This window comes from Anneissia japonica, unplaced genomic scaffold (assembly GCF_011630105.1).
Source record: "Anneissia japonica isolate Jap-2015-1 unplaced genomic scaffold, ASM1163010v1 scaffold1239_len605302_cov174, whole genome shotgun sequence".
In the NCBI taxonomy this organism is placed as follows: domain Eukaryota; kingdom Metazoa; phylum Echinodermata; class Crinoidea; order Comatulida; family Comatulidae; genus Anneissia; species Anneissia japonica.
The window spans coordinates 277,664-288,106 of NW_022748776.1; the positions used below are offsets into that span (position 1 = coordinate 277,664).

A 10,443-nucleotide genomic window follows, 5' to 3' on the forward strand; every position below is an offset into this window, starting at 1 on the left:
CTATTAAGCATTTTGAAAGTGATCTTTTGAGGCATGTCTGTAACACTTTTAACTTTGTATGCGAACATCATTAAAAGATGGCTCACACAGCCTAGGAAAATTGAAATAGAAATCCTCAATTATTATTGCTACCAAAAAAGAAACTTCGCTATTATTTCAAGATTTCAAGATTTGGTCTGCGGCCTGTTTATTGAGAACCAAGGATACAGTATATCGTAATTGGATTGCAGACCTTTTCTGTTAATTGAATTGTCCTTTTGTTTTCCAGTGCTTTACCAAGATGTCAAAGAAGGGGAACACATTGACATTCTGGGGTAATGAAGCCACCATGAATCTTAATAGTCTTGTGCTTACTAATATACAATCATCTCCCTATTTCAAGAATGGATTAATCAAACTCAAAACTTATCATGAAGTTATTGATGAGATATATTATAAGGTTGGTAGAGTTTATTTTTTGTGAGGTTATATATTAGCCATACATTATTATTATTATAAAAACATGTAAGTTTTGATCTTGAAGGGTATACTCTGCTTTCCATGTTTGATTCACAGTTATACTTTGGATGTTTTTGGTTTTAAATGTATTTTTTTTTCAATGGCATGGTCATTTGTTTTATTTAATTTCTTCTTTTTAACATTGAAAAAAAGTAAATATTACTTTCGATTTGTGTCTGTGTCAGGAAAATATCATAGGAGTGAAGTTTTGCCCTACAGTTCCGGACGTGTTATTATACTGAATACTCAGTACGTTCCCAAATATTTGGGGAAAATAAATATTACATTGCAATACTATCTTTAAAAAAATGTATTTCTTACTGAGACTCAAAATATGAAACAAGAGTACAGCAGACCTGCCAACCGTCCCAATTTAATCATGATTGTCCCGATTTCCGATGTCAAAAACACAAAAATATCGGGACTCCCTATTTTTAGAATTAAAAAAAAAAAAAAAAAAATTGTAAGAAGTATCAACTAGGCCTACTTGCCAGTGTGATGAAGGGAATATTAGTCTGTAGTTCCCCAAGTATAATCCCACCTCCCCCATGAACGCGAAATTGGCCCGATTTTGGGGGGTGGTATTACAGTATACCCGGAGATTCCCTTGTGCATGAACAGAATGAAAATGATGATAAATTTGCAATGTGGCAGTTGCATTTCAACAATTGCAATACAATAGCCTATCAAAAACAATATTCCAGCGAAAAAAAATCAGTCTTTACCCCAGCATCAACGTAAGAGAACACCTTAATTGTAGTTTTCTTAGGCCTAGGTGCCTAGCTAGCTAGGCCATATCTTGGTCTTACCTCGCGCTAGGCCAGCCCTTGCCTAAACTTGTTTTCTTGCATGATGTAAAGAGTTATTTTTAGCAGTGAATCTCTGTGGAACACGCGAGTCTTCACGCTGTGAATTAACGATCTGATCAGCCAACTGGGCGGGTCTCTTTAGGGACAAACCGCTGTATTGTCTATTTTTAGCTGCAGCTGTGGAACATGTGAGTCTTTACACTGTGAATTAAATAATTATGAGATCAGCGAAACAAGCAACATGCCGTGCCCTTCATGGTAAAGTCTTTAGGCCTACTGATTAAAATGTAACTTAAATATTTGTGTTAGTCTTGAGGTAAATAAACAGTACATTTGAAATTAGGTAACTCTTGTTTTTTATTTAAAGCAACTGTACAGGAATTAGGATATAATTACCATCTTACAAATTGTTTGGGGTGGGGGCGTGGCACCAATGAATAGCGTCCCTATATTTGATATTCGAATGTTGGCAGGTATGGTACAGTAACATAATCAAAATATTGCTGGTCATAGGAGTGAACAACAGGTGTTCAGTCTTCTTAAATTTCTCATCCTATATTATATCCAAACAAGAAAAATAGATAATTTGTTGAATACAGACACTCAAAGGATTACAGATTTATCTATGAATGAAACTGTAGGCTTTTTGTAATAAGGCTAGAATCTAATGTGAATTTATTATTGTTATCTACTCAGGTTGACCATCTTGAACCATGGGAGAGGGGGAGTAGACAGACAGCTGGACAAGTTGGTATGTGTGGTGGGGTAAGTAGCTGAATTTACAATAATAATTCTGTTTTGATCTGTGGTTTTAACTTCATTTTTTATGCTTCTTCGGTTCTGGCACTTGTTAGGAACTTCAAGTAAATAGAGTGATTGATTGATTGATTGATTGCATGTTTTTACTCAATGAAAAATGTTTTCTTTTTACAGTATAACTTGGCATATATTTCATTATATAGTGTGCCAAACCAATATGTATACAATAAACAACAAGTACTTGACACAATACTGTAACAGAAAAAAAACTAAGCTGTTTTGACTTTGTCAAGATCATGGTTTTCCATTTTGAAAAACCATATAAAATACATTTTAAGTGTCTTTGAGGATATCCACAGTTCTAGGGAATGGAAGTGGAGGGTTTGGATACCAGAGTTTCTTCCTCACCTCCTTCACTTATAATCTCATCTTTTAGTCTTAATCTTATTTTACAGGTACGAGGTGTTGGTTGTGGTGGTATTGTCTCCTCAGCCTACTGCCTTCTATTTAAGCTGTACACATTGAAACTGACTCGTAAGCAAGTGAATGGACTGTTGACACACACAGATTCCCCCTTCATTCGTGGGCTGGGCTTTATGTATATACGGTAAATTCAAGTGTTATACTTTATTATTATGGTCTTTAGTATCCAGGGAGTTCAATTTTGGTTGCTTGATACATTTAGCTAATTGGTTGAGTTAGTAGGCTTTGTGATATCCACTGCTAGATTTAAGTAATTAAAAGAATGATTTGAGACATTTACCCCTCATCTATGGACACATTATTCCCTTCCCTCCACACATAGTCCAGCCTTTTTCAAGTCTAGGTTTTCAAATCCAATCCAATCCTCGACTTATATTTTTTTCCTTTTCCTCTTTGTATACCATTTTTTCTCTTTGTTTCTACTTTTCGAGTACTCCACATATTAGAATAGCACATAAAGACACTGTATAAATGCGTACTGTCGCTAATGATTGTTAATTGAGTAATTATCATACTTTAAGAATGGGACAGTATTGTATGATTTAGTACAGTAAAGCCATAATACTTTCACTCAAAACTTGGTTAATAGCAGGGGCTGATTTGGGGGGGTGCTGGCCTGGCTCCCGCCCCCCTCCTTTTGGGAGGTAAATAAAAAAAGAAAAAAAGAAAGAAAAGAAAAAAATGATAGCCCACAACGCCTCAAATGTTATTTTCCGGCGTCTAGAACACAAAAATTTCACGGGGGAATGCCCCCGGACCCCGTAGGACATTGTTGTCTTGATCGCCCAAATTTCGGCCCCCCCCCCCTTTTGGACCTCTCTGGATCCGCCCCTGAATAGTATGTCGATTTCAGTATATGATTCATTTTAAAGCCTAAAATGTGGAAGAGAAAAATATATCAAAAATTCAATTTTCATTTTTTGGTCACTGATGCTAGTTTTTGGGGTGGCAAGTCTCATTGATGTGCTACACTGTGCTAAAATAATTGGTGATAGTAAGTGCTAATTGAAATTTTTGATTTGATAAAATGATTAGAATATATCCGTACTGTCTTACAGATACACTGCACCTCCTGCTGATCTATTTGACTGGTTTGAACCTTATTTAAATGATGAAGAGGTAAGTGGTTACAAATGATAGCTTTGCTCTCGCATACTTTATTACTAGTGAACTACCTATAATTGGTAGTAAATATAGAACAAGTGGATTAAATGAAAACATCTAGTTTTAATTCATATTGATGATATACATTTTATATGACACCAATAACGTGCTGATGTAAATATATACAAGACACCTTAAAATACAATTTGAGATATAAAATGATATTTTCTATATTGGTGCGTAAATTAGTAGTACAGTAGTGTAATAATGGCACATACACTGTACATCATTTTTCATTCAATCAATCAATGGATTTTTCTCATTTCTCCCCCCCCCATAATATAAACTATTATTATGACATCTTTACAATTACATCGATAATTGATTAAGTGAATTAACATTGCGACAGTAAATTTATCTAATTACCATCATATATTATATCAAGGCTCTAGTGTGAGGGATTTTGAAATTTTTTTTTTAGATTTAATAATAAATATATTCCAATATTTTTTTTTGTACAATAGTCCCACACCCCATCATTTTATTTGGTAAAAATATCTGCAGCTACTTTTAGTTAAATCTAAACCTACCCTTTGTTATATGTGAACAACCTGTGTCTGTCCCATTAATACATTTAAAACATCCGCAAAGTTACCCCTCATTGTACTTATACAACCTGAGGCTACCCCTCATTATATTTGAACTATTCCGGGCCAGCATTACAGCATCAAATGTATGGTGAGTACCGTTCCATCTTCTATCTTTCTCTCTATACTCTTTAAAATCTATATTATATGTTGTTATAATAATAATAATAATAATAATAATAATAATAATACAGTAATACTTATTTGAACTTAAAACTTTTACATCAGTGGCACACTTTGAAAAACAAAGGTGCATCGGTTATATGACTGACATTAATTACATTATTCTTAAATATGTAATTTCTTCCAGTAGGTAGCATAAACAATAAGATGATTTACTGATAAATTTAGTTTTGAATTTGTTTTAGTGAGCTGTGGCCATTTTAATTGTTTATATATGGATGTGTATTTTTTTAAAAGTGGTAATTAAATACTGTAGATGAAAACAAATTGAAGTGGTCTTTTTGAAAATAGCTTTACCCTCATCTCAATTTCCCAAGAATTGAAATACTTCAATTATATAACGTTAAAAAACCTGAATAGACAGCTGTATGTAGGAAGTCAAAATTACCATATTAAATTTAATTCATTTTGTAACTATTGTCAAAAAATTATTTTATATCTAAAGCATGTATTATAGATTATGTGCATCATTGGTTTCTGAAAGGGCAGCATCTACATTTTTCATGTTTAATTAATTGGTGTCCAGTGTTGCTGTGCTAATGTTATGGATGCTATGGCGGGACATTCTATGTTACACTATTTTGTATGCGAAACATACAAGGTTTAAAGTCTAGCACTAATTGCTCTTGTCTCGTAAATTTGTAGGTATGCAATGTTGGAAGCCTCGGAGATCGACAAGTGTACGATACATGATGAAACGGAGGCCTCCTCGCTCTCTGAGGTTAAGATAAAACAGATAGGCCACTCACTCATTACATTCTTTACAATCAATTATGGGGTTGAAGGGCTGGGGACGGGTGTAAAGTGTTCTGTCATTGGGTTTTTTTGCACATCAGTATCAAGGCTACTTCATTATGAGAAGTTTTTTTTTAATTGGATTTGCAGCTCTCAAGAACCACAGTATCACAGTGACATTCCCATATTTAATAACTATATTATCTTTTAAAAGGTGGCATTTGCTTCCTACCAATCTGTTTATTTTTATTCCTGCAAATATATGTTGTTCCTCCATAAATATCAGTTACCAATGCTTTTTGATATGTTTTACAAAGTAATGGTATTTTTTTCTTTTCTTGTATTTCTGAAGTGCCTTCAATGGTAACTATAGCCTCGAATTGCTTTTTGAAACTACTGAACATTAACATGTACTGACAAAATTTAGCTGTTAATTTAGCTTAATTTTACATCTTGTTTACTATTTTTTAAATGCACTTTTATAGCCATGTTATTTTTTGTGCTGGCTTCGGATTTATGTCTACTGAAATAGAACCTGTATGGCATTAATGAATACATTTTTTTAATCATTGTTTTTTAAACCATTGGTATCTAATTTGGTATTGATTATCAATGAATTTAATTAAGTATTAATTTTAATTAATTTATTGAGTTATCAAAGCATTGGTATATTACATATGGTGTATTGGTTGTTAATAATTGCATATTAATTAAAAATGTTATTTTATTGGTTATTTATCAAAGCATTGGTATCTATTGGATGAAGGGGTATTGATTTTATTTTCCAGGAGATTGACCCAAAGGCAGGTACTGGGGCGCCAATGACGATAGGAGAAATGCTGCGTTGTTTGCTTACCAAGCAAGAATGGTTCTCCACTTTGTTTCCTCGCATTCCAGTTCCAATCATGAAGGTAAGATAAAACAATCTATTGAAAATTCTCAATTCGCAGTAATAAACTAATTTTATTTCACTTACTAGTTCAGCGAGTTGTGGCAGGTGGAGTGACCGAGCAGTAAGTTAAGGGTGCCACTGAGTACAGCCTTACCATCAGCGCTGGTTCAAGCCTTTCTTCTTCCAGGGTTCAGTTGGCAGAAATGCTTTGGGATGGAAAGAAAAGTAACAGGCTATGAAATGATTAGAAAGCAACACGCTATGAAAGCCACAATGTGTGGGCCGAGTTGAATAAATCGTTGCAATTAACACCAAACTATTGTAATAATTATTAATAATCATCAATCTTATTATTAAATTAAATTAAACTAAACTAAAAGCCAAAAATATTGGATAGATAATTACGGTACACTTGTACATTTGTTTATGGTTTAATTTCTTGTTTATGGTTTAATTTCTTCTCGATGTTGTTGTTAAGTGCCTCAAGATTGTGACAACTTAAGGCGCCATATAAATGCAGGATTATTATTATTATTTTTGGATAAGGACTTCAAATGGAGGCCCAGTATACACATCTGGCTTGTGTGCACTTTAAAGAACTCATTGCATCTTTCGGAAGAATAAAGGGTTACCCCGATGCTATGTTTAATTTTAGCCCCTCATGAAATTCAAAATTATAAAACTTTTTACAGTTATTACTTGAAAAATAAAATAGTTCAAATTGTGAAAAATTCATAAAAAAAAGAAAAGAAATTAAGCTAACTAAATTTCATAGCTTGTGTTAATAACCAACTGACTTAGGCTTACTTGTTTATATTTGCATAAAATATATAATTTAAGTTAAACGAATCAATAATTTTCCTTTTATGGTCATTTGATTGTTTTCTGAGTAATTCTGATATTTTTTGTTTTTCTGGAATTAATTATGAACTAAGTTGTTGCAACCTGCCTTATACATTGTTGTTAAGTATGGTAGCAACTATATATCAAATTAGAATTTCTTGATAATCTTTTTGCCAGGAAATTGAAAACCGGATGCCACCACGCAATATACAGAAAGCCGTAGAAGACCATGAGGATGAGAACAATGTAGATAATAAAGAGATCGAGAGAAGAGACCGTCGCTTCAGGTATGTGGTTGTTAAAAGTGCAGTTTTTAATTAGAAGTAAAGTTAGTAAACTGTTCCAAGTTCAATAAAGTCAATATTGATTAAATTATTATATGTAGATCACTCATGGAAGTTGGACTCAATAACAAATTTTAATTTAATAGTATATGATGCAGTACCCTGAAAAATTACATTTAATTGGAATCCCCAACTTGGTAACTGGAACTTCTGACCTTAAATTTTCCTTGACATTGTGAACTGGTTTTTTTGTCAATCTGCAGTCAGTAGTGCAGAAAAATATTGTAAAGGCAAAGATATAACTTGCCACAATCTTCTTGTAATTGGGAACAGTTTCCTGTTGGACTTTTTTTTCTCTTATTTTCACTGAATAGAGCAACAGTTACTGTGACCATGATGACAGATAACACTAATTACTTTTGAGTGATTGATTAATTGATTCATTCTTTTTTGTTCATTAATTACATATTTTAAAAAAACTAGACATTTAATTACATTCTCTCTTCATTCCAGAGCTTCACCTGATATCCAACGACCGAGAAGCTCAGAGAGAAGAAGAAGTAATAGTCGTGACAAACGGGGAAGTTACAGCCGCGATAGAGTTAGAAGCCGCAGCAGGGACCGAAAACGTAGTAGGAGTCCGGTTAGAAGACGGAGAAGCCATAGTCGAGATCATGTCCGCAGAAGTAGAAGTCGGGAAAGATACCGCAATAAGGAATATCAACGGAGAAGAAGTCGGAGCCGGGAACGTCACCGTAGTCCACACCGATCAAACAACGAGTCTCGCAAGCATGATTTTTCAGATGATCTTAATCGTGAAAGAGCTAGACAGGAGAAAGAATTTAAAAGGCAGAATCGAAGTAGGAGTGGAGATCGAAGAGAAGAAAGCAGAAAGAAAGAAAAGAGTAAGAAAGACAGAAGTGAAAGCCGCGAGAGAAAAAAACACAAAAAGAGTAAGAAGCACAAGAGGGATCGAAGTAGGAGTGCAGATCGAAAACGAAGCAGTAGTCAAGACAGGTGATGAGCACTCTCATGCATCTTTATGAGATTCTATTGAAGCCTGCGTCAGATGTATTGAAGGGATATCCAGGTTATGTTTTTAAAAATTCCATCTCAATTTTGGAGAAAAACTTTCTTGAAATCTGCCTTGTTGGAATTTTACTTTATGAAATGACATTTCAAATTGCATTTTGTAATTATGTGATGTTTTTATGAGTTATTAATACGTCGCATAAAATGTTGGATCACAAACTTATTCATACAAATGATGAAAGCTAGTAATTATTCATGGAAGTTCACAACTTCCATGTACTTATACTGTTATACTATATATTTTTTTTGGATTGAGAGTTGTTAAAGTCAGATAATTAAACTTCATTTTGTGAAATAATAGCCACCACAACCTTTTACAAGTGGTGTTATAATGTATACCACATGCTGAACTTCTGTTGTTCATATTTATGCAAAGTAAAACAGAATGCCGTATGTACATGTTATTGGTTACTGTATGGTTCAGTATAGAATAAGACTTAGCTGGCTCAAAAAATTGCTGGCTCTGCACTACTTTACAGTCAGTCACCAGTTGTACAGCTCAGGATGCTTACATTTTCATCAGCATTACAAGTTAGAAATGCAGGCAAGCTTTCATTATGTAAATATGTAGGACCTGTACATGAACATTAGGACTGTTTCAAGTGTAGTGCAGACAACATGGGACTGTATTTTGTAATGTTGGTGTAATAATGAAAGTCTATTCTTTTCAAGGGATGGGGGTGGGTTTGGTTGGAAGATGGGAGAAGAAGAATTGCATTTAATTTCTTAAATTTTTAACAAATAATTCTGATGGTTTCTGAGTATTTTACTTTATTGTATTGTAATGATGGTCGACATATATACATTTTTGTTTCCAACTTCTGTTTAAGAATTCAGTCAGAACACATAATAATATAACATAGTACTGTAGCTTGAAAATGTCATTTATATTACATGTAAAATCCAACATATTGTTAATCTGCACAACTTTAAATCTTCAAACAATTTCTGGTAAATATAATTTTACAAATTTTCTCCAACATAATATCTATTTTTAAGACTGTAAATATTGTTAATACTAAATGAGTGATTACTGTATTGTTGTGATGGATATGCATATTTATTATACCTCATAAATATTAATTAGGCATTCAACAACACTTTATTGGTCCACCTGGTAAGTGATGCGGCAGCCTCTACTACTTCACTGCATGTGCCAAATTTATTTGTACATGGGGAGACTACCGCACCACTGCCTATGTGAAACATATGCAGACTGCATAATTTTGCCCTCGCAGTTCGAAATGGCTAATGTAGACGGACGGTTTGCTGCTTAATATTTATAAGGTTTAGTAAAACAAATACAACATGGTTTTATTTCAGTAAAGCAGTGAATTATACTTCCCCTGTTGTTAAGTGATTGGGACTACTTCCTTTTGCTTTGCATCAGAAAGTGGTCCTAATCATACAACACCTTGGGAAGTAGAATTCACTACTAAACTTCAAACCATGTTGTAATTTATAATATTATATATGTTAATTTTGATATAATTTACCCATTGAATAAAGTGAAAACTCATGCATTGGTATTAATTTCAATAAATGATTAATTATTATTTTCAATTTCTGTAAGAGATGTGTTTTATCAGAGTTTATTAATATTACTTTATTAAAGATTTTTCATTTCTGATGATCTTCTAATGTTTCTTGGTTTTAGTTGTTAATCCTTTTGGCTCAATTTATACTTGTTCCTAAAACAGATTTTTTTTTTTTGTGACTACCCCCGTATTGAAGCTTTTCTTGGTACTGTATTGCTTAATTAAATGTTTTGTCTTGATATCTGTCCAATTTCTTGTCAGGATGGTTCACAGATCGTATGTAAAAAATGGAATTTCAGAAATGGTGTAGTTACATGTTTTAGAATTGGCAGTTTGGTACCATGTTCCAGCCTATACGAACCATTAAATCTTTAGGTAGGCCTACTTAATTTACATAATAGTTCCCTTTTATTTAGAGATTCAGTCTTTAAGTTGTCCTGTTTTTGCCAACACTGTAAATTAGATCTCTTTGTGATCAAATAAAAACAAATTGTTCATGTTTTTAACATTTGACTGAAGTTTTTGATTTCTTAGTTTGACAGAATTACTGCAGTTAATATTTTTCATTGAAAATAA

At 33.2% G+C, this 10,443-nt stretch overlaps 1 protein-coding gene across 1 annotated transcript; it reads left to right on the forward strand.

The window, feature by feature from the left end:
- The first annotated feature begins 268 nt into the window (after positions 1–268).
- On the forward strand, positions 269–10,373 carry LOC117120955 (pre-mRNA-splicing factor 38B-like). The gene is made up of 7 exons (XM_033266050.1): positions 269–439; positions 2,004–2,072; positions 2,522–2,673; positions 3,608–3,668; positions 6,007–6,129; positions 7,131–7,240; positions 7,751–10,373. Exons 1-7 carry the CDS (start codon positions 281–283, stop codon positions 8,256–8,258), a joined length of 1,182 nt encoding a protein of 393 aa, XP_033121941.1. The 5' UTR covers positions 269–280; the 3' UTR covers positions 8,259–10,373.
- The last annotated feature ends 70 nt before the right edge of the window (positions 10,374–10,443 follow it).

Excerpts from the sequence above, each read along its gene's own strand:
- LOC117120955 (XM_033266050.1), top strand. The coding sequence starts at position 281 with ATGTCAAAGAAGGGGAACACATTGACATTCTGGGGTAATGAAGCCACC. Across the intron at positions 440-2,003 it reads TTGATGAGATATATTATAAG|GTTGACCATCTTGAACCATG; the intron begins GTTGGTAGAGTT and ends TTATCTACTCAG. Across the intron at positions 7,241-7,750 it reads AGAAGAGACCGTCGCTTCAG|AGCTTCACCTGATATCCAAC; the intron begins GTATGTGGTTGT and ends TCTTCATTCCAG.